General features: G+C 48.6%; 1 protein-coding gene across 1 annotated transcript in view; it reads left to right on the top strand.

Moving 5' to 3' along the window:
- Positions 1-23,236, top strand: part of MTOR (mechanistic target of rapamycin kinase) — a 121,365-nt gene extending 98,129 nt beyond the window's left edge. The window contains exons 37-58 of the mRNA XM_081220781.1: positions 526-641; positions 1,440-1,557; positions 4,620-4,865; positions 5,531-5,631; positions 6,324-6,420; positions 6,885-6,983; positions 7,282-7,404; positions 7,600-7,782; positions 8,206-8,340; positions 8,561-8,735; positions 10,090-10,225; positions 10,830-10,977; positions 11,587-11,709; positions 12,937-13,019; positions 14,233-14,305; positions 15,256-15,330; positions 15,721-15,856; positions 16,522-16,587; positions 18,850-18,930; positions 19,207-19,287; positions 21,464-21,569; positions 22,275-23,236. Coding sequence (XP_081076907.1) covers positions 526-641; positions 1,440-1,557; positions 4,620-4,865; positions 5,531-5,631; positions 6,324-6,420; positions 6,885-6,983; positions 7,282-7,404; positions 7,600-7,782; positions 8,206-8,340; positions 8,561-8,735; positions 10,090-10,225; positions 10,830-10,977; positions 11,587-11,709; positions 12,937-13,019; positions 14,233-14,305; positions 15,256-15,330; positions 15,721-15,856; positions 16,522-16,587; positions 18,850-18,930; positions 19,207-19,287; positions 21,464-21,569; positions 22,275-22,290 — 2,517 coding nt within the window. The 3' untranslated portion in view covers positions 22,291-23,236. The remainder of the gene's footprint in view (positions 1-525; positions 642-1,439; positions 1,558-4,619; positions 4,866-5,530; positions 5,632-6,323; positions 6,421-6,884; positions 6,984-7,281; positions 7,405-7,599; positions 7,783-8,205; positions 8,341-8,560; positions 8,736-10,089; positions 10,226-10,829; positions 10,978-11,586; positions 11,710-12,936; positions 13,020-14,232; positions 14,306-15,255; positions 15,331-15,720; positions 15,857-16,521; positions 16,588-18,849; positions 18,931-19,206; positions 19,288-21,463; positions 21,570-22,274) is intronic.
- The last annotated feature ends 874 nt before the right edge of the window (positions 23,237-24,110 follow it).

Consider the following 24,110-nt stretch of genomic DNA (forward strand, 5'->3'; position numbering starts at 1 on the left):
TCGGTTATACATATATATACATTCTTTTTCATATTCTTTTCCATTATGGTTTATCACGGGATGTGTCACATTTTTTTAAACTGTAATTTTTGCTATGCTAGTGTCCAAGGTACCACAGTGTTTTAAACACATGCTAAAGTTTTACTAGCCTGAAACAATTCCCCATAAGCCTGATTTCCCCCAGGGCAATATATTGATAGTGAAGTAAGCAGTGGTTTGAGATTACTTCATGTGAATTGTTTTTTGGGGTAGTCAGGCGAGTAGTTTTTCTAAGGCTTATTAAGACTTGTAATTACAGTTGGCCAAGGAGAGCTAAGACTTGAATTGAAAAAATGTGAATCTTCTTGAAAAGCCCAGCCATCTCTCAGCATCACGCCCCGGTCCTCCATCCTACGGGGTCCTCACCCAGTGTTCTAGGGTGTTCCGTTGGGAGAGGGTTGGCTCAGGTGCCTGTGAACCGCAGTGCCTGTCTCCTGAGGTTGGGCCCAGTACCAAGTGGTTCCCTGTGCCTTTGTCCTGCTACAGATCGATGCCTTCCAGCACATGCAGCACTTTGTTCAGACCGTGCAGCAGCAAGCCCAGCGCGCCGGCGCCGCTGAGGACCAGCAGCACAAGCAGGAGCTGCACAAGCTCATGGCCCGGTGAGCTCCCCACGGCCGGCCCGCCGTGCGCAGCCCTGTCCCGCCGGAGGCCGCTGCTGCGAGGGCGCGCTCAGGGCTCCCGGAGCAGCCGGCTGCTGACGTCTCTCGCACCTTCTCCAGTAGGGGTCCCGGGCAGCCGTCAAATCACGCTAGTCCAAAATCTCTGCCACTTACTCTCCCAGGATTCAGCAGCCCAGGAGCACCTGTGTGCTGTTCTCCTGGTGTCTGGCTTTAGAGTGTGATGCGCTGCTAATTTGCTGTGTGACTTTAGATAAGTTACTTAACCTCTCTGTGCCTCGGTTTCCTCGTTATATAAAAAGTGGATAGTGAGAGTTCCTTTTTCCTAGGGTGGAATGAAATGGTGTGAGGATTAATGGGAAGAATACATCAAGCCTTTAGCACAGAACCTGGAATAGCTTAGCAATCAGTAAAAGGAAAAAGTAAGGGAGAAGCTATATAGCAATCGAAAGAGAAATTGCTCTCAACAGCTACCACCCACCATAATGAATTTGGGGGAGACAGGTCCATTCAGACCTCCGTGTGCCAGGTACCTGGTTTATGCTAGCATTGAAAGACAGAGGGCAAGAAGAAGAGACCATCCCTTAAAAAAACTGATCCCCAAAGCCTGTCTTTTCCTTCCATGTGGCTAAGAATTCTGATGGTTCCCTCATGTTGCTTCCCGAGAGGAGGAATAAATATCAGGGAGGCTTTTGTGCTCCTGCGACGTAATTCATTGTTCTCCTTGGAAGGGCTCTTCTGAGGAGGGGGCAACCTGGGGTCTTGTTTCTCTGTTTTCAGATGTTTCCTGAAACTCGGGGAGTGGCAGCTGAACCTGCAGGGCATCAACGAGAGCACGATCCCCAAAGTGCTGCAGTATTATAGCGCCGCCACGGAGCACGACCGCAGCTGGTACAAGGTAACCAGAGACGGGGACCTCCCGCTGCCTCCTCCAGACACCTGCCTGTGCACCCCAGTGGCTCGTGCTTTACAGCAAGGCCTTGGTGGCCTGGTCTGATACCGCGAATTGACTTCTTTGAGTGCTGGGAGCCAGTTTGTTAGAGGCCCTTTCCACGTCTAATTGATAGATTCTTTGACTTGAAAAAGACTTATTATACCGTGAGTGTGTGCGTGGCTCTGGGGATGCTGTTGTCTTACAGACTCTTAGCGGCTTGTTTTCCTAGAGCATCTGGACACATGGTTAGTCTCTGGAACTTGTATCTTCCCTTGGGTCATCTGTTCCTTCCCAGCTTCTTTCTGATTCGCATCCCTGTCTGCTCCTCATCTAAGAACTGAACTTTCTGTTTTTATTGGAAAGCTCTGGGTAACATCCTGTTATATCATAGGAAATTTTTCAAGAAGATAAACAGAATTAGAAAATGTATAAAAGATGTGATTGACTGGGACAGGACTGAGTCTTGGGCATATACGTCTTTGGTGAGAGCACACATTCTCATGTTTTTCTTTCTTTTCTGAGGGGCCTCCTGGTAAGAGCTACGTGGTGTGGCAGGTGTCCTCCATTTCTCTCTGGTGTCTCCTTAACCGGCTGATACTGTGTGAATTAATCCCTCTGGGATCCAAACCTGCATCTGGAGACCACAGAAACATCTACAATGAAATTCTCAACTCTGCTTTAAGCATGCTTCAGTCTGATCTGAAAAATGCTCATTTTGTGGAAGCAGTAGTGATCATTCTCTCTAGGACAGCTTCAGTCTGAGGCTGGAAGAATGTGGCCAGTGAACCCCTGGTTAGTTGGAACCTTACTGATTAGAACTGTGTCCTGACCAGATTGCTTTTCTTCATTCAGCTTTTCAGAAAGAAACAAATCACAAGTAAAAAACTGGCTCCAGGACTTTCAGTTTTAGTTTTTTCCTAGCATGGGCCCTTTTGGGTCTATACTGTCTTGTACCATCAGTTGTGTATGTTAGTCCTATGCGCGTGCGGGACTCTTTCTGTCTTGTTCAGCGGGACCCCCAGCTCACAGTACATATATAAGAGGTACTTGTTGAATAAACAAAAGTATGGGAAAACTGAACCTGGGTCACTGTAGGATTCTTATTCACCAAATAGAGGTTGATTATGATCAGTCTACTCTGCTTAGCTGGGGAAATGGACACTTCCATGTTAAAGAAAGGTTTTTAGCAAGGGATGCAAAGGAATTTACTGATTATCCAGAAAGTCCAACTATGAGTAGTTTTTTTTTTTTTTTTTTTTTTTTGTCTGTGATGGGTGTTTGCTGCTCTACACAGGCTTTCTCTATTTGCAGTGAGCGGGGGCCACTCTTTGTTGCGGTGCGCGGGCTTCTCATTGCAGTGGCTTCTCTTGTTGCGGAGCACAGGCTCTAGAGCACAGGCTCAGTAGTTGTGGCTCATGGACTCAGTAGTTGTGGCTCGCAGGCTCAGTAGTTGTGGCTCGCGGACTCAGTAGTTGTGGCTCGCGGACTCAGTAGTTGTGGCTCGTGGGCTCTAGAGCACAGGCTCAGTAGTTGTGGCTCGCGGACTCAGTAGTTGTGGCTCCCGGGCTCTAGAGCACAGGCTCAGTAGTTGTGGCACGCGGGTTTAGCTGCTCCGTGGCATGTGGGATCTTTCCGGACCAGGGCTCGAACCCGTGTCCCCTGCGCTGGCAGAGTATTCTTTTTTTTTTTTTTTTCTTTTTGCGGTATGTGGGCCTCTCACTGCCGTGGCCTCTCCCGTTGCGGAGCACAGGCTCCGGACGCGCAGGCCCAGCGGCCATGGCTCACGGGCCCAGCCGCTCCGCGGCATATGGGATCCTCCCAGACCGGGGCACGAACCCGTATCCCCTGCATCGGCAGGCGGACTCTCAACCACTGCGCCACCAGGGAGGTGGCAGAGTATTCTTAACCACTGCGCCACCAGGGAAGCCCAATGAGTGGATTATTTAATGTCCTCCTATCACTGCAGACTTACCAGGTCCCAAATCAAACTCTCCCTCATGCTCTGTACCCCAGGCAATGCTATTCCATAGCATCACTGCAGCTCAAAGCGTCAGAGGTGTGAATGGTTAGCACCAGAGGCTTCTTCGGGCAAGCAGTCGCTGAGCACTGGCTCTCTGACAGGCCCCGAGCCAGGTGCGAGGGATGAACAATAACCAAGAGTCACCCTCCGTGGTGGTCCTGTGCTCTCAGTGTGTCCCCTTCCCCACTGTCCTCTGGCCTGGTTAAGACCTTCACCCTCACCCCCTGAACCTCTGCCCTCTTAAATAATCTGTTTTATATCTGCTGCCAAAGGAATGTTTGAAGCCCAGCTTTTAACTCAGCTTTAAAAACTCCATTTCCTACAGAATGAGATGGGACGCCCTTGGTCTCACGTGCCGGCCGCTCCGCGGTCTGAGCCCGCCGCCTTGCTGGGCTCCCCCTCGCTGCTCTCCTGCGTGTGCCCTAAGCTTCAGTCACATCTGTCTGCTTGTTTCCTGTGAACTGTGCCGTGCTTGCCCAGCCTGCATCTCTGTCCCTGTTCCTCCTCTGCCAGGATGCCCTCCCTGTCGCCCTCTTGTGCCGTACTTGCCCATCTAAGGCTGCTCAAGACCCACCGCAGTCTCTCCTCTGTGACGCCTTGCCCGCCCGTCCCTGGCATTCCCGTTGTCTGTCTCTCGTTGCCCCGGTTGTGTTCTGCCTGTTTTTAGGTTTTTGAGTAACCTACTCTACTAGATTAGCAGGTCCCTGAGGCAAGGCCCATAGCTTGTTCCTCCTCATGTGCCCCCCACCCCGCCCACGGCACTCACCACAGCCCCCGATACAGCAGATGCACCCCAAAATGAGTGAATTGCATTGGATTTAGTAAAATACCCCATTCCCCAGTGTTCCATGAAGTGAGGATTTGCTCTACTGACCACTGAGAAGAAAGGGCGGCCCGCACTCTTCCTCAGCTGTGGCCTCACGCCCCTCAAGGCCCTTGATGCCTGAGCTTCCTGCCCCTGCTGATGTCACAGCCCTGATGTCTGTCCTCTTGTCCCCGCCTGCAGGCCTGGCACGCGTGGGCTGTGATGAACTTCGAGGCTGTGCTCCACTACAAACATCAGAACCAAGCCCGTGATGAGAAGAAGAAACTGCGTCATGCCAGCGGGGCCAACATCACCAATGTGGCCACTGCCGCCACCACAGCGGCCACGGCCACTGCCACCAGCACCGAGGGTAGTAACAGCGAGAGCGAGGCTGAGAGCACTGAGAACAGCCCTACCCCGTCTCCTCTGCAGAAGAAGGTCACTGAGGTACCCTTCCTTCCTCCCCCATCAAGGACTGACCCAGGCACCAGGCGCTCTGAGGGATGGAGGCTGATAGGAGCCTGAGGCCCTACTCGGAAGCTCTGGTTGAAGCCAGAAAACATGGTTTGCCATCGGCATTGTTTGAGACAGTCCTTTTGTTTATATATTTGGGTTTGGGGAACTGACGTAGCCCCTGCGCTGAAGAATGAGGTCCTCGTCATGCTTCCCATGTGACTGAGCTCATTCTCCTAATGCTCTGCACTGGTGTGAAGGCAGCCTGCACATCTTCGGGCCCACTCTGAGCACAGAGCCCGGCAGAGTCCATCCCCTGTCTTTTTCTCTCCCCTTCCACCTCCCCTGAGGCTGTCGGTTCAGGGCCTGGGGCAGCTGACCAGCCCAGAGATCAGCATGTTCAGGGCCTTGGCCCCACCTCCTCTGCCACCCTGTTCAGGAAGCCACTGTTAGCCCAGGATAGTAACAGTGACGGCACCATTGCCATTACTGAGTGCTTGCTCTGTGCCAGGTGCTGATCTAAAGGCTTTCTGTGTATTAGCTGATTTAATCCTCATAACCACTCTTTGAAGTGGATACTATTTAGTATGCTGTTATGCCCATTTTACAGATGAGAAAGCTGAGGCAAGAGTGTCACTAACATACGTGTGTTCCAACAGGATTTGTCCAAAACCCTCTTGATGTACACCGTCCCTGCTGTCCAGGGCTTCTTCCGATCCATCTCTTTGTCACGAGGCAACAACCTCCAGGACACGCTCAGGTATCAGGGAAAGGAAGGGAAGCCCTGGTGGGCCATGTGGATGGCAGGTCACAGAAGTCACACATAAAGTCCTCTTTCCCTACCCACCCCGATGAGCACGTCCCAGAGTCGCAGCTGACCAGGCCCCACCTGTGCAGGTGAAATCTGCAAAGAGGAGGGAGCAGTGGCCCAAGGACTGCCCGTGTGTGGCTTGTTATGTGGGAAGGAGAAACGCAGCTGTTTCTTACAATATCGCTGAAATTCCTTCAGCTTTTGGAGGCAACTCTGAGAGGCCTAAACAAATGGCACAGGCCAGCCAGTCCAGAGGCTGTAGGTGACCAGCCCTCCTGCGTTTGGGGGTCTCCACCGGCTCAGTGCCAGGTTCCAAGTTGCTGCTGTGCTACAGGCAACTCTTCCTGCACGTGCGAAGCTTACCCATGGGCTCGTCTGTTCGAGTTATGAGCCGATGCCATGGTGACCCCTCTGTGTTACCTGGAAGGAAGTAATCATTCACTTGGGATGATCTTCCTGTGTTTGGCCGAGCACCGCTGACCATCCCCACCCACCCACTCCCAAGCAGTCCCAAGACCAAACACATTGGAGAGCCACTGAGATGGAATTCTGCCAGTTCTCTTCCCAAGAGTCTTGAAGATGAAAAAACAGAAAAAAGCTGGTAAATTAAATTTTCTATGACTTTCATTTTTCTTTTCCAGAGTCCTCACCTTATGGTTTGATTATGGTCACTGGCCAGATGTAAACGAAGCCTTAGTAGAAGGGGTGAAAGCGATCCAGATTGACACTTGGTTACAGGTGAGGACACCTGGTTACAGGTGAGGGTACTTGGTTATAGGTGAGGCTGCTTGGTTACAGGTGAGGACAATTGGTCATGGGTAAGGCTACTTGGTTACAGGAGAGGGTACTTGGCTACAGGTTGGGATACTTGGTTACAGGTGAGGTACTTGGTTACAGGTAGGGACACTTGCTTACAGATGGGGATGGGTCAGATCTTGCTCCTCGTCTGCCTCCTCTTAGAATCATACACTGTTGAGAATAGCAAGGAAGCATGTGCTGTACGGTGGTGAGGAAGTAGGGATCGACCCCAAGGTCAAGACTCCATATTTTCTTCAGTTCCTTTTAGAGAACTGAAGAGAATGAACCATTTCCAAGCCCAACAGCATCTACCAAACAAGTCATAAGAGCTGTTCGTGGCTCAGAAGAATAACCGGAGTTGTTTCCACATCTCATGCTGCACACTGTGTCTTTCTGAATATCAGGTTATACCTCAGCTCATTGCGAGAATTGATACGCCGAGGCCCTTGGTGGGACGTCTCATTCACCAGCTTCTCACAGACATTGGTCGGTACCACCCCCAGGTACGTGGAGACCCGGGGCAGTTTCTCATCTAACTGCTGACCTTCTGATTTGGTGGTCAGCCTTTCCTAAAGCTGCTCTAGAGATGTGAGTGCCACTGGGAGCCAAGCGTCCTGTCCCGCCCCCGGGAGGGCCTGCCCAGCTGGCAGGCTCTGGGACCCAGGGGCCTTCCAGGAAAGAAAGAACCCCCGCCAAGATCGAATAGCCCCTGCCTGGTAGACTCAGACAAGTGTCGGTATCATATTCTTGTCATCCTCCTTTCACACGAGTTTGCAAATGTTCCTTCTGTATTTGCTTCAGGCCCTCATCTACCCACTGACGGTGGCTTCTAAGTCTACCACCACGGCCCGTCACAATGCGGCCAACAAGATTCTGAAGAACATGTGCGAGCATAGTAACACCTTGGTGCAACAGGCCATGATGGTGAGTCAGGGCCGGGGCAGACTTCACAGCCTCTGGTCACCGAGCAAACATCTTGAGTGAGGTTGTCTTTCTTCCTCATGACAGGGCTGCGTACTCCCTCTGGCTGCCAGATAGAGTACCTTCTGTTTCTCCGAGACAGGCCTTCCTGAGCTTAGCTTATCCTTGGTGCTTCCCTCCTTCCCCTTTCTGATCCAGGTGAGTGAGGAGCTGATCCGAGTGGCCATTCTCTGGCATGAGATGTGGCACGAAGGCCTGGAAGAGGCCTCTCGCTTGTACTTTGGGGAGAGGAACGTGAAAGGCATGTTCGAGGTGCTGGAGCCCCTGCATGCTATGATGGAGCGGGGACCCCAGACTCTGAAGGAAACATCCTTTAACCAGGTATGGGATGAAAAAGCGTCAACTGACGGGACTCCAGAGCCTTTTGCAGACGCCTTTCCCTCTAACCTCTTTACTGACTTGAAGAAAATGTATTCTGATGGAGGGAGGTCATAGGATATAAAACACCAGAAATTTATTTGTCATTAAGTTACAAGAACCCTCCTGAAACTTTAATTGGAAAACTGTGGGATTCCTCACGAGGCCATCTCATCTCTCTTCCAAACTTACTTTACCTGAGAAGCCATCCTGAGGTTGAGACTTTGAGGCTGGAATACTGCCAAGCTTCCCTGCTGAGCGATCCAGGCCAGTGCCTTCCAGCCAGGGTGCGATCCCAAGGAGTTCTGCTGTCTGCTTGGGGACTCAGCCTTGTGGCTTAGTCAACACAAATGACAACTTGCAAATTTCCCCTGCATTCCCTCTCAGGCATATGGTCGAGATTTAATGGAGGCCCAAGAGTGGTGCAGGAAGTACATGAAATCAGGGAATGTCAAGGACCTCACCCAAGCCTGGGACCTCTATTACCACGTGTTCAGGCGAATCTCAAAGCAGCTGCCTCAGGTAGGATCTTGAGGCTCCAGCAGGGTTAACGGTCATTATAGTCCATTCTGTTTTATTGTCTGTGAACATTCTAACACTAACCCCCCCAGCACCTGGTTCCACTTCTACCTGCAGACTTTGGGACAAGTCATCGCTATTAGCAACCCATTGAAAAATACTTAAATGGCATTTAAATTCCTCCCTGAGGCAGAAAACTAAACCCTGTGGTAATTATTCACAGCTCACATCCTTAGAGCTGCAATACGTGTCCCCAAAACTTCTGATGTGCCGGGACCTGGAATTGGCTGTGCCGGGAACATACGACCCCAACCAGCCGATCATTCGCATTCAGTCCATTGCACCATCTCTACAAGTCATCACATCCAAGCAGAGGCCCCGGAAGTTGACGCTTATGGGTAAGGACCGTCGTGCGGACCCGAGACTCGGGTAAGGACCCAAGTCTCCCTCTCACCCTGGTGGACCCCTCCCCTCTCCTGAAACGACTGCTTGCTGTCCACACGACTGATCTTTCTCCCGTTTCTTGAGAGCCGAGTAGGGAAAAGTGCGTTTCTCCTTACTGTCTCCTCCCTGGGACCCCTCGTTGATTCATACAGCCGGGCTCACTTAAGTGAAGCATAACACTCCCCACCGCCCCGCCCCCCCCCCCCCCCCCGCCGCTGAACTGGTGGAAGGGAGCTGTGAAGGCCTGCGATGTGGAGGATGGGTGGGTGGGCAGCTGTCAGGGAGCTGCTGAGGCAAGAAGGAGGCCCCGGATGCAAGCACGGCAGGTGACAGGCCACGTCGAAGGAAGGGCACCGGCCTTGAGTGTCCCTGTTTACTCTCACATTCTCTCTTTGTGGGAAACGCTGTGTAAAGTGAACAGACTGAAGTAGAAATCAGTTCCAACAGTGAGGTTTGTTCCCTGGGGGTGTGGTTTCGGGAGGCCTGAGTGCTGTGCCGGCGCTCTCAGCTCTCCCGCCTTTAACAGTGCTCGTGGTTTTTAAGCAGTGATTATTCACCGTCAGCAGCGAATGGTAGCCCACGGGTTATTGTCTCTCCGTGGCTGGCCTTTTCTAATACTAAAACACGTGTTGGTCAGCTTTCAGCAGCGTCTAACTAAAGAGACTTTACCGAAGGACTGTTTCCGGAGGTGTGGCTGAGTTAAGAGAGCCGGTAGTGTGAAGTTAGTACTCACCCCCAACCTCCAGCCCGAAGAGGGCACAGAGCCCGGCAAGGGCTGTAACCTGGACAGAGAGGCCGTCCCCTGGAAGCCGTGGCTCAGACAGTGGGAGGGAGCTACTTCCAGAACCGTAGCCTGGCCAGTTGTCAGGGGCAAGTACCCTGACCTCTCCCTCTTCCCACCCTCTGACCTCCTGCCACCGCCCCCATTGGCCAAGCACACAGGGGAGCCCAGGGGATGTGGTCTCTAGGGGTCAGGCTTCTCGGGTCAGAGCAGGACAGAGAAGGACAGAAAGTGGGTTGGGGAGGGGACATGTAGAGTGACCATCTTTGTGCAGACTTGTTCCTGGCCCTCGAAGACAGAGTTTATAAAAAATTTTACTTATGTTGATTTGAACAACATCTTGTTGGGGGACCATTAACAGGAGGGCCATTCTTTTCATCCGTTCTAGGGCGTGTTTCTTCTCTTTGTAGGGACAGTACGACTGGGTAAGTTATGTGTCCACAGACTTGTGAATGCAGTGGTGGTCCACCAGCCAGTGGGATTGAGACCCTCTGATCCTCGCTGACTGCTCCCCCCATTCTTTACAGGCAGCAACGGGCACGAGTTTGTCTTCCTCCTGAAGGGCCATGAAGATCTGCGGCAGGACGAGCGAGTGATGCAGCTCTTCGGCCTGGTCAACACCCTTCTGGCCAATGACCCAACATCTCTTCGGAAAAACCTCAGGTATTCAGGGTGCCATGAAAATGGCACTGATTTGAGAAATCTTCTAGTTATTTCTTAACATCTCTCCAGGTGGTCGTGTACCTTTGCCAAATAAATAATTACATACCTGACAGGAAGTCATCAATAGCCAAGGTGTCAAAGAGAAGAATTCTCCAGGTTTTTAGAGTGTTCTCATGGGAAATGCCTTTGATAACCTCCAGAGGATTCAGAAAGGAATACTTTGTGGCCTTTAGACTGGAGATTCCACAAATTCAATGTGTTCTACCCTTACAGGATGACAGCCCTGCCAAGCCCTTCCTGTCCTCAGTCTTCTCTTACTCCTCTTTCTGTTAAGAACATAGATATTGGGCTTCCCTGGTGGCGCAGTGGTTGAGAGTCCGCCTGCCGATGCAGGGGACGCGCGGGTTCGTGCCCCGGTCCGGGAAGATCCCACATGCCGCGGAGCGGCTGGGCCCGTGAGCCATGGCCGCTGAGCCTGCGCGTCCGGAGCCTGTGCTCCGCAACGGGAGAGGCCACAACAGTGAGAGGCCCGCGTACCGCAAAAAAAAAAAAAAAAAGTTCTACTGTTTTCTGCTCAATGACCCTGCTTCCCCTTGGGTTTTAGCATCCAGAGATACGCTGTCATTCCCTTATCAACCAATTCGGGCCTCATCGGCTGGGTCCCCCACTGTGACACGCTGCACGCCCTCATCCGGGACTACAGGGAGAAAAAGAAGATCCTTCTCAACATTGAGCATCGCATCATGCTGCGGGTATGTGATGCGTCTGCCAGGCCCAACCCTTCAGTGTCTCAGAGGCAAAACTCACCAGTCAGGGAATCTGTACAAAGCTGCTTTTCTCGTTCTCCTGTACGTGTCCATCACTGAAAAATCTGTTTGAGGGAATTAGTTGTTGACGAAAGATTAATGATGTGAGTCCTAAAGCAGATAACCTTCTCTAAGAAACGGAAGGACCCTGAAGCCCAGAAATTAGGTTTCCATCACCCTCCGTGAGACTGGACCGCATTATTCATCAGGCAACACGTATCTACTGAATACTAACAATGTATACAGAGCGCTGCCTGGCCATATGGGGAAATGATGCTTAGTAGGTGTGTGAGTGAGGAGAACGCGAACTGTTGGTTACCCGAATCCTTGAACCTTCCAGTGTTCATACCGGTAGGCTGGTACTGAGGCAAGGCCCTGGCACTTCCTGTGGTCATTGGGTTAGAGTGGCCACTGCTTTTCCTTGTTTCCCTTCTCCTTTTGGCGGTGGTGGGGAAATTAGAACCCAGCACTGCCTGGCCACGGAGCCTTGTTTCTTCCTGGGTGTGAGCTGCCTGTCTCAGGCCGCTTCCTCACAGCCCTTGTGTCCTGGTGCAGATGGCTCCGGACTACGACCACCTGACTCTGATGCAGAAGGTTGAGGTGTTTGAGCACGCCGTCAACAACACGGCTGGGGACGACCTGGCCAAGCTGCTGTGGCTGAAGAGCCCCAGCTCCGAGGTACGGCACCCCACCGCACCCTACCCCACTCGTGCCGCTGCCCTTTGGTGCACCCCCTCTGGTCAGGAATGGTTTTCTCGTTTGTTCCTGTGCACCTGGTGGACGAGTCTCTGTAATGATTAGCTGTGGATGATGGGCAGTCCTTTAGAGCAGAAATTGAATGGGCGAGCCATGCAGTCTAGCAGTAGTTAATAGTTTCAAGTTTCACCCATTGCTTTATGATAGTATTTTATTAAGGCTGTTCAATCTTTTTCATATGTATTATAAATTTCCTATTTATTTGGTTTTTCAGTTTTGTTAACAGTATGTTTCTCGGTTTGAAATTTTTGTTTTGGTTTTGATGTGCATTTTTAAATGTTAGAAGTTAATAGATTTTTAATCCTTTTCTTTAAAGTCTACCTTTGGCTTTATATTTAGAAAGTCTCCACCTCAAGATTACTTATCTTTTCTTATACTAATTACAAGATTTGTGATGTGATATGATACTGCTGTATGATAAATATAAAAGATGTTAAGAGAGTAAATTACATAAGTTCTTATCACAAGGGAAAGAAAAAGATTTGTGTTTACATTTAAATCCTTAACCCAAGTTGGAATTTAAAGTTAGGGCATATATTTTATTTTTTTAAGATGAGTAAGCAATATTTTAGTATTACCAAATCATCCATCCTTTCACCACTATTTAAAAGAGTCAATTTTTATTATATACTAAATTCTTATATGCCTTTGGATTTCTTTCTAGAGTTTCTATTTCATTGATCTTTCTGCCTGTTTCTCCTCAAGTATCCCACTGTTAATACAAGTCTCTTCTCATTGGCTATTTACATATTTTTTTTTTCCAGATAAATTTTGGGATCATTTTGTCAAGGTTCCCCAAAAACGTGCCAATGAATTTTTATTGAAATTACATTAAGTGTATTAAATAATCTGGGAGGATATTACATCCTTTCAGTCTTAAGTGGATATCCTTAAATGGATATTTTCACTTACTCAAGTCTTTATATTTCTAAGCAAAGTTTAATTTATTTATTCATCTAAGTTCTGCACATTTCTAATTAAGTTTATTCTGAGCATAGTTTATCTGTGTAATTATGAATGTGATTTTGGTTCCCTTGTACATTCTAACTGGTTATTGATGGACTATAAGCAAACAACTGATTGGGGTATAATTATGTTGAAACAAGTTAGTTTCCAGAGGCTTGGTTCACGTGTGCTCCTGTGTTCTAGGTGTGGTTTGATCGAAGAACCAATTACACCCGCTCTTTAGCGGTCATGTCCATGGTTGGGTATATTTTGGGCCTGGGCGATAGGTGAGTGAATTTGTTTCTTTGAGTCTTGTTTCTTGAATGGCTTCATTTTGTAGCCATTGTAGTTTTCTTGAATGGCTTCATTTTGTTTTCCAGTGAGATTTATGACCGTTTGGTAAATATTTGTATTTTGTACTTTAGGCGCTTTTGGGGGCATCAACCTTAGTCCCCTATTTATTGTCATGCCAACAGAACAGCACATCAAACTAAAGAGAAGAAAAACAATAGTTCAAGGGTACTACTTTCTCCATAGGTTGGTTTAATGTATTAACACCCATTTTAAATCCAGTTGATTTTATTGATTCAATAAACATTTATCCGTCACCACCATGCTAAGATAAATAATTCTATTTCCTTAATTGAAACCAACCAAAGTAGATCCTTCTGATATTCCTACATAATAAATTTCATCCTAGTGTACTGACTGAAAAAGTAGTTTAGGAATGTTCAGAAATTCAAAGCAAAATAAACCAAAAAAAAACTAGTATTCCGACGTCTACTGTTCTTCTCCTGAGATCATGTTTCATGCAATTATTTGAGAGTGAAAAAATTTTTATCCCACAGAAATAATAAATTCCTGTTTTTAAAAAACTCAGAGGGACTTCCCTGGTGGTCCACTGGTTAAGACTCCGTGCTCCCAATGCAGGGGGCACGGTTCAATCCGTGGTCAGGGAACTAAGATCCAAAAACTACTTAGTAAAACACCTGTTGCATTGGCTCAGGGACTCAGGGAGATGAGACCCTATGACAGGTGCCAAGTGGCGAAGATAGAACCTTGTCACTCTGAGATGCCAGTACTGCCAGAAGCCGTTTGTCCTGTGACCACAGACCCTGGGAAAGCAAATTGTCTCGGTACCATGGGGCAGCTTGTGATGCACACAGATAAATTCCCATTCGAGCCCTAGGGCAGGGGTCGGCAAACCTTTTCTGTAAAGGGCCAGAGAAGAAATATTTTAGGCTTCACTGGCCATACGATCTCCGTCACAACTACTCATCTCTGCTGCTGTAGCATAAAAGCAGCCTGAAACAATATATAAACAAATGAGCGTGGCTGTGTTCCAGTAAAACTCGACTTAGAAAAGTTGGAGGGGTGCTGCTAGATTTTGCCTGAGTTCTGTAGTGTGCCAGCCCCTGGCCTAGAGTCTCACAGACTTGGGGATTTGTTCATCTGCGCTGCTCTCTTGACCTCCCCCGGTCTCTCTTCTGTTTTTCAAAGACACCCATCCAACCTGATGCTGGACCGGCTGAGCGGGAAGATCCTGCACATTGACTTTGGGGACTGCTTTGAGGTGAACACGCGTTCCAGAACACCACGTAACCTCACCTTCCCGGATGACCACTTTCCACCCCCCTCCAACCATTTAGGCAAACTTAAGCCCAAAATGCAGTATCCTCACCCCTGCCTCTCCTACCAAGGTGATAGAAAATCAGTCTAATAAATGAACTCCGTGCTCTCTGATACTTGCCGTAATTGGACTCAGAAAAAGGGGGGTGGGGGGCACGGTTCACAACCCTCCTTTGTTTTTTTTCGGCCGCTCCACGCGGCACGTGGGATCTTGGTTCACCGACCAGGGAATCAAACCCACGCCCCCTGCATTGGAAGCACGCAGTCTTAACCACCGGACCACCAGGGAAGTCCTTTTTAATTTTTTTTTTTAAGTTTCTTTTTTTTTTTTTTAATGTGGACCATTTTTAAAGTCTTTGTTGAATTTGTTACAATATTGCTTCTGGGGTTTGTTTTGGTTTTTTTTTTTTTTTTTGATGTTTTGGTTTTTTGGCCGCAAAGCATGTGGGATTTAGTTCCCTACCAGGGATCAAACCCGTACCCCCTGCACTGGAAGGCGAAGTCTTAACCAGGGAAGTCCCCACACACCCTCTTTAAGTGGAGGAATCCCTTATCCTCGACATGGCCTGCTGGTCAAAGGCCTGGGCGTGATGCACACTTGTCTTTTTCTCTCTTTTTCTCCCTCTCTCTTTCCTCTCTCTCTCTCTCTCCACACCCTCCCTCTCCCCCCTCCCCGTTTCTCCTCCTCTCCCTCTCCCCCACCCCCTCTCTTTTATTTTTAGTTGTCTGTTCGATCCCAGTGACAAGACCCGTCACTAAACTCAGGCTGCTTCCTTTCTGTGCTCTAATTGAAGTCGGTGCTGGTGATGCAAAGGAAAACCACCTGCCTGCCCCTGGCTTCAGCTGAGGAAAAGTCTAACCAGTGGACTTGGTTTTTCCCTTTATTATCCTTAGGTTGCTATGACCAGAGAGAAATTTCCAGAGAAGATTCCATTTAGACTAACAAGAATGTTGACCAATGCTATGGAGGTGAGTGGATATTGGTAATGAGCTGATTTGAAGTGGGACCAATACAGTTCCAGCCCTGTCTGAGGACAGACTTCCTTCCTTGTTAGATCTCCAGTTCCCCAAATGCCCAGGTTATTCCGTAGTCGTTTCCTGGTATTTTCCATTGTGTTAGAAATGATCAGTCTTTGAAAGTCTTACCAACCTTTACTCCAGGCCTTGTTTCATATGAGTCACAGTCCTGACCTGACCCTTTGCTCTGAAGACGTTCCCAGCCTGGCCCATCAGTAATGGGCTAAGTCGTCTTCCTGAGTGGAGGCGACACGCCCTCTTGACTGTCTGACTTTCGGTTGTAAGGCCTTCAGGGGCCAGTGTTGGTGAGCTCTGTGGTGAATGGCTCTGGCCCGTCTGCAGGTCACGGGCCTGGACGGCAACTACAGAATCACATGCCACACGGTGATGGAAGTGCTTCGGGAGCACAAGGACAGCGTCATGGCCGTGCTGGAAGCCTTCGTCTACGACCCCTTGCTGAACTGGAGGCTGATGGACAGTGAGTCTTAGCAAGTGCCTGGGAACTGGAGTCCGCACCCTCCCAAAGTGGGAGTATCTGACGCATTCCATTTCACGATCCTGTCCCCCTGCAAGCGCGGAGCCCGAGACACATTACTAGGCTACTGCATTACATTTTCACAAAGCTGCTCTGGTGGCTGGAAATGAATCTCAAGTATTTTTATTAACTAAGACAGAAAACTCCAGTCATCAGTTTAGATACTAACTGAAACCTTTTTCAGGGTAAATTAAGTACTCTAATGATTTTTGTTTAGGTTTCATGTTGAGTAGCAGATGGAATTTTGACAGGAGTTGCGAGCAGTTGTGGTATCTCAGCAGTATCTCAGTCTGTTCTTTTTTCCGACCTCCTTAGAAGGTGTTTACTAACAAGAGGCGTCTCTTCCACTGTGCTTGTCATACTTGCACCTTGTTGTCTGGTTTGCCTTGTCTGAATCCAGCTCAACCATATAAAGTGTCCCTCAGGATGGGATACCTGTGCTAACAGCTACCCGTTTTCTCCCGAGCAATACGTCTTTGGTTCTCTCTTAGGGGTTATAGCTTTGGGGAAAATTATATTTTTATGATTGTAAGAAAATATATCAATCAAGTTGTTTTCAAGTCAAAGTTTGAAGCACTTTTTAATCCTCCCTTCATTTCCTTCCCTAGCAAATACCAAAGGCAACAAGCGCTCCCGCACGAGGACGGATTCCTACTCTGCTGGCCAGTCAGTAGGTGGGCGCAGCCCCTGAGGGTCGCAGACTCTGTCCTTTTCTGTCCATAGTATTTCTAGAAGAGGGTGAGCTTGGTCACTGCCTTTAGGAAGCATGGCTTAAAGTAGTAAGCACCTAACGTGTGTTTTCTTTAATGCCTCTCAGGAAGGAGTGGGTAGCTAAGGCTCAGAAATTTTGCTCAAACTATCCAATCTTAATCTACCTGTAAAAACATAATTAAAAGTATGTCTGACTATTAGCCTGTATTTAGCCTGCCCTTTACTGGTGCCTGGGTTGTGGTAATTACTAGCTATAATACCTTAATCCTAAAGCTTTGTTAATAGCTCAGAAATAGGAAGATGGAAGCAGCAGAAATGTACTTACCCTGCTGCCTGAGGAGCTGGGAAACCACATGAAACATTGTTTCCAAGAATGTGGTCCACAGAACAGGGTTCCAAGAAGATAATGTCCTTCCAAGAGCCAGGACAGGGTCGGCGTATTAAATGCTCTGAGACGTCTCAAAGTAAAGCCGTTTAACTTTGTTTACCCTTGCCCTTTGCTGCCTACCCTCAGCCCAACCCTTTGACCCCCGCATCTAACAACATCCCACACAGTCATCCCTTAGGAAGTACTGTCAGGGTGTATAACAGTAAAATATTCTCTACAAATACTTACGGAACATTTGCAACTAGTTACTTAGCTAAGCCAAATAGTGTTGAGAGGTGCAGAAAGAATGTGAGATACCTAGAATGCCCTGAAGAAGCACACAATCCCATTATGGAATTGACCGGAGTATATATGAAATAATAAAGAGAACAGGGCACTGCACAGGTACCACATAATTTGGTTGGTAACAGAGGGATGGTGGGCCTTAGAAAGGAGGTATCACTCTGAACTGCAGTGGTTTAGGGAGATCGTGGGCTGGTGGGATTTAAGCTGAGCCTTACTGGATGGATGGAATCTGGATGTGTAGAAAGGAAGAGAGTGTTCTCGGCAGGAATCTGGGATCCTGGATTGGTATCATCTATGAATAGCTTGGACTCTACACTGGATATCATAAATACCTGAATCACCCACGGTGTCTGGGGGGCCTCATACAGATGACTGGCCTCACCCAAATTACGTGATACTTACTGGTTTAAGTCTCAGGGTCCACCTCCTTGATACACTATTGCAGAGGGGAATTAGGACAGCCTGTTCTGGGGGCACCAGGTGCTGGTGGACCTGGTTGTTTTTATGTGGCTTAAAAGTTAAGTTCCAGGGACTTCCCTGGTGGCGCAGTGGTTAAGAATCCGCCTGCCAACGCAGGGGACACGGATTCAAGCCCTGGTCCGGGAAGATTCCGCATGCTGCGGAGCAACTAAGCCCGTGCGCCACAACTACTGAGCCTGCGCTCTAGGGACCGTGAGCCACAACTGCTGAGCCCGCGTGCCCCAACTACTGAAGCCCGCGTGCCTAGAGCCCGTGCTTCTCAATAAGAGAAGCCACCGCAGTGAGAAGCCCTCACACCACAACAAAGAGTAGCCCCCGCTCGCCGCAACTAGAGAAAGCCCGCTCACAGCAACGAAGACCCAACACAGCCAGAAATAAATAAATAAATATTTTTAAATGAAGTTCCAGGGACTCATTAATAAAAGTATTATTATCACTAGCTTCAGCTTGAAGGCCTGTGATGTCCAAGGACAGTGTGTAAAGAACTTCATGTTCTGATTGTAGACTCTGCTCTCCTGAAGGCCACAGTCATTGGAGGGCAACCCTAAAGCTTGTGGACTTTTTCTCCCCAGAATTGACATATAAATTCCTCCAAGGAATAACATTTCAGTCATGTATGTGACCCATTGAAAGCTAGTTTTCTTTATGTTATTACCAGTTTTTGTCCAACCAAATTTTGTTACCGGATCTTTGACTCGTGATCCTATTCTGTATGTCAGAACATTTTATTAATGCTGTATGTTTGCAAATTCATGCTTTGCAGATTTTAAAGCCTTTTTTTTTTTTTTTTGGCTGCACCCTGCAGCTTGTGGGATCTCAGGTCCCTGACCAGGGATTGAACCCGGGCCACAGCAGTGAAGTCGCCAAATCCTAAACACTAGACCACCCAGGAACTCACTAAAAACTTTTAAATACATAAAGAGTAACATAACACTTCCTTTCTCCTTTCCCCTCTGAGATAGGTAGGGCAGGTGTTAAAGGGAATATAGTACATGAAGAATTAGAGCTAATACCTTGAAACAGTGGCTTCTTGGTGTTTGAATTTTCTGCTAACTGATTTTTTTCCTCCTAGAAATTCTGGATGGTGTGGAACTTGGGGAACCAGCCCATAAGAAAACAGGGACCACAGTGCCAGAATCTATTCATTCTTTCAGTAAGTCCAACCTCTGAGGAATTGCACCAGTGACTAGCTCATTAAGAAAATAGCAGCTGTGTGCACCATGATGAGGGTCGGTAAGAGGAAGCAACAAAACTGCCTTTGAGCAGAAAAGATCCTGTGAATTTCTCGTTATATTCTGAGGACAAAGATAGACAAAGAAGAAGAATTACTCAACATTTACAAAGTGAATATTTGAGAAAAACAGGGGCATCCATTGAACCTGTTGTGATGATCCAATCTTACTGTTATTTCTACTTTTGTGTATTCCAGTTGGAGACGGTTTGGTGAAACCAGAGGCCCTAAATAAGAAAGCTATTCAAATTATTAACAGAGTTCGAGATAAGCTCACTGGTGAGTGTGTGTATGTGTTTACTTGAAACGGACATAAAATCTCCTTTAGTGGGTGGCTGGCCCAGTTTCCAGTGGTGTTGGTGCCTAAACTTTGACCCTGTGCTGCTAACTGGAGTGTCTCTGAGGCCATCAGTTAAGGACCCTCTCTGATCCTCTAATGACCAATAAACTTTCTTTAAGTAATGTTGTTAAAACAGTGAAGTTTAACAGTAAAGTTCTGTTGGGTCCAGAGCCAAATTCAGGAAAAACTTTTTTTATCGTCATGGCTTGATATTAGAGCAAATCTGACCACTTGATTCATTGCCCATCTGTGCTCAGGTAACTGTTATGGAGTGGAGAACATGGAAGGGGAGAAACACATACTTTTGAACAGGAGACATGTCACATTAACCAGATGGTGTGACTTGGGGGTGGGAGGCGGGGAGGCAAAAGACCCCTCAGAAGGCGGTGAGGATGAACTGAGACGTAGGAGGCCCAGCACTGAGCATAGGGCCTGGCACATAAGCTTGGTCGTCAAGGCATATTGGTTTATTGAGCACCCACAAGTGCTAGATGCTAAAGAAACGGTGTTGGTAAAAACAGGCAGCTTCCCTGCCTTTGTGGGGCTTAGAATCTAAAGAGGAATACTGTTGTGAGTGAAAGAGAGACACTGAGGCTCTGATGCCGATAACAGGGAATTTAAGTTCAGGAGTTCAGGAAAAGCTTTCCTCACCAAACTACCCATGAGCTTAAAATCTGAAAGAGGAGTTGATTAGGGCAGATTGTTCCAGGTAAAGGAGGGAGTATAGCAAGAAAAAAGGTCCGAAAGCCTGCCAGTCTTAACTGCCCCAGAGAAAGGTGGGAGGAGCCCAATGCAAAATGTTTTGACTCTGGGTAGGCCAGGGCCAGATCATACAGGACATTATATTTTTATCCTATGTCTTATGGGCAGTGGGAAAGCACTGAAAGGTTTTAAGGGGTTGGGGGGCCTGGGCAGGTTTGCATTGTGAAATCCTGCCTGCTCTGGCTACGGGTGGAGCAGGGGCTAAGGGGAGGAAGCAGTTGCCACAGTCATGCAGGCTGGACAGTTGATTAGACAATGGCGGCAGCGGAGGTGGATTCAGGAGCCGTTTAGAAGGTAAAGCCAAAGGATTGATGATGGGGCATGAGGGGTGGGGCGGGATCGAGTGTGGCTCCAAGTCTCTGGTGACCTTCTGAGAGCTGTGATGAGCCTGACAGCCAGACTAAAGCAATTGAGGAGAATGTGAAGTGAGAGAGAGAAGCGAGGGAGTGGAGACAAGTTTGAAAACTCTTGAGAAGTTTGGCTGTGCAGGCAGGAGAGAGGATGAAGCTGGAGAAGGAGCAGTTGGAGAGGCTTTTTTTTCCTTCAATAGGAGAGGAACGTGTTTACATATAAAGTGAGAACGTGAGGGGGAGTTTGCAGGTATGAGTGAGAGGCAGGAGAGTTGACGTAAGGCTCCTAAGAAAGCCGTGGGTGGTGGAGCCAAGTGCAGGTGATCTCGGCCTTAAATGGGAGGAGGGACAGCTCTGGGGGGTAACAGGAAGGAAGGAGAGGAAGCCAGCACTGTGAACACTGCCCGACACACTGTGCGCTAGGGAGTCCATTAAATCGTAGAGGGGAGATGAGGGCGCTGGTGAGGGCCAGGCGCCAGAGGAGAGGCTGGGACGTTCAGGTAAAGCCGAGGACTCGGAGTGGCCCTTGCGGAGATGGGAGGGCGCACTGCCAGAGAAGCAGCACGGCCGGCCAGGCAGCGCTGAGTGCCTGAGTGAGGTGGGAGAGTGTAAATGTGTGATGAAAGCAGGCGGCCCTGCGGGAGGAAGAACTCGAAGGGGAAGCTAGAAGGATCGAAAAGAACCGGGTTCCTCGGCCACTTGCCCAACTCAGGGATGATTATGGACTAGAAGAAGGAGTCTTCATAAGCCCATCGGCCAGACCTTCGCCACTCCTGAACTCAGCCGACCATAGGACTTTACCCTCCAGAACCGAGTATGTATTAAGAGGAGACTGGTGTTTACCCAAGTCACGTGGAGGAGAATTTAAAATCCAACTATTGTATAGCCTTTATATTCGTGTATGAGGAGGAACTGATCTGGGCTGCAGGAACAGTTAAGCCAAACAGGGGGCAAGGACGGATAACCGGGTGCAGGCTGGATGCTTTTGTTTCTCACGTCCTAGGTCGGGACTTCTCTCACGATGAAACGCTGGATGTCCCAACACAAGTTGAGCTGCTCATCAAACAGGCAACATCCCATGAAAACCTCTGCCAGTGCTACATCGGCTGGTGAGTGGCCTGTCAAAGCACCTCTGTTCAGATAAGCAATCAGGACCCCACCCTGTGCCCCAATCCCAGAGTCACAGAAGAAGATTTGGGCGGGGCAGGGGGGGGGCAGTATCCATAAAGGGAAATCGTGTTATGGTGTTTCAAATCTCTTTTAAAAAAAGTTTGTACTTGCCATGTGTGCTCATTGTTCCCAAAAGGAGAAAATGGAGAAATGCGGATGTGTATTTGGAAGGTAAACACCAAAATACATTAAAATTACATTTTATATTGGTTTAGAAGAATAGGTGAGGCCCCTCATTTGGGGTGGGGGGGTCTTTGGGGATTTTTGCTGTTGACTCAGAGATACAGGAAGGGCAGGAGAAGAAACCAAAGCAGAGACAGAGAGAGGGAGATGAAAAGACAAATTTATCATCCAGGATTGTAACCTCAAGGACCACTCTGGGGTCTGCTTTGATTAATCGCCCGAGGCACGCTCGAAGGTAGAAACTTGAGAGGGAGGGTGGTGGGGAGGCGTCCTTCTGGGACCCCAGCAGGCGTCAGCCCTGGACTGGACGTTATGAGCGTGTCCTGCACAATTAGTTGTGAAAATCTCAGGGAACGTCCCAGGGGTTGTCAGACCTTGCTCTTTCCATTTTCAGTGTATCCACGTAAAGCTCTGAAGAAGCCCAAATTATTAAAATACTCCTTTCCTCTCTGTCTTCTTAGGTGTCCTTTCTGGTAACTGGAGGCCCAGACATGCCCACAGCATTTCTCTTGAGGCTTTTGTACTTTGGTGTATGCTTCCACTAAACTGAACCCATGGTCAGAAAGTTCAGCTCTGTTAAATATTTTGAAATGTAAATGAAAAGAACTACTGTATATTAATAGTTGGTTTGAACCAACTTTCTAGCTGCTGTTGAAGAATATATTGTCAGAAATACAAGGCTTGATTTGGTTCCCAGGACAGTAAATGCAGTAATACTACAGAAATCAAGCCATTGATTTTGGGGAACAGATTTCATAACTTTAGAAATACGGGTTTTGACTTAACTCACAGAAGAACTCATAAGCGTTTGCTGACAGAAGAATGGCCTAGTCGATCCTCTCAACATGGACACAGCAAACTCAGCACAGTCAGGAAGCCTCAGGTCCTGGAGGACACGGCTTAGGGTTCTGAACTGTAAGGAAGCAGGAGAAGCTGACGTGTTCACCCTCGCCCATCTCATTACCTCACTGGTCCGTGGACGGCAGCAACAACCTTTGCAAGATGGGCCAAAATGGGTGGGAAAGGTCTGTCTTCTGCCTCACCCGTGATGCTGCACCGTACGCACTTCAAGAGCGGAGCCACTCGGAGGGCAGTTTCTTCGGATCGCCGGGCGGCCTCGGCTGAGCAGATACACGGAGCGGATCACAGAGCAGTAGGAGGCCCACACTGGCCTCCCCCAGCACGGTTCTGGGATGTTTTCAGTGAGGTCTGAACGCTCTGTGTTTAGAGCAAGGCCTTGGAATACAGGAATGCTGTCATGGAGGTGCTGACACAGAGGGGGAATGTCTAGTACATGTTGGGAATTAGGAGCAAAAGAAATATTAAACTAAATGCACAAAATATAAAGTGTAGCCATGTCTAGACACCATGTTGTATCTGAATAATTTTTGTGCCAATAAATGACATCAGAATTTTAAAAACATGTATATGAGTGGCTTTTTATTCCTACTTATTAGTTCATAAAGGAAGCAGTTACTCCTTCAACATTCATTAACACTGAGTACTGGGACTGTGCAGGACAAAGGTCTACGTGACGTGGTCTCCATCCTTGGCTTGTTCACGGCCAGACGAGGGGGAGCCGGCATCTCAGGAGCGGACTGATGAAGCCACCGGGCTGCGTGGTGAGGAGAGCCACGTGCAGGGCGCTAGCCTTGGGTGGGGTCACTGATTCCACCGGGCGAACCAGGAAAGCCTCACAGAAAGGGGGGACCCTTGCCAAGGGTCTTAAAGGAGGAGTGGGAGTTTGTCAGATGAAGCAAGTGAGGACGTTCTCAGCAGAAAAGAAGTATGAAAGCACAATACCGTGCAGGAATGGCAAGTGTTAACTTGAACCATATTAGACTGTAGATATTCGGCCATTTTTATACGTGAAACAGCAGTTTCACACACTTGGACCTCATGGTTCAGCATGTCTGGCTCAGTGGTCAGTGGGAAACAAAAGGAATAATGGGAAAAGGAATAATAGGAACTGAAAGGAGGCTAGAACGTAGAACCAGGCCAGACTGGCCTGCCTCGCAGTTCAGCGGCAAGGAGTGTGAACCTGATGCCGTGGACAACAGGGCGGGAACCACGTGAAGTTTTAAAACAGAGAAAAGGACCTGAGTAGTGTTCTTAAGAGAAACTGGTATCAAACAGGTGGAGAGAAAATTAAAAGCTGTAAGGCCGGGCTTCCCTGGCGGCGCAGTGGTTGAGAGTCCGCCTGCCGATGCAGGGGACACGGGTTCGTGCCCTGGTCCGGGAGGATCCCACATGCCACAGAGCAGCTGGGCCTGTGAGCCATGGCCACTGAGCCTGCG

This window comes from Mesoplodon bidens (genome assembly GCF_964165515.1).
Source record: "Mesoplodon bidens genome assembly, chromosome: 2".
Lineage (NCBI taxonomy): Eukaryota > Metazoa > Chordata > Mammalia > Artiodactyla > Ziphiidae > Mesoplodon > Mesoplodon bidens.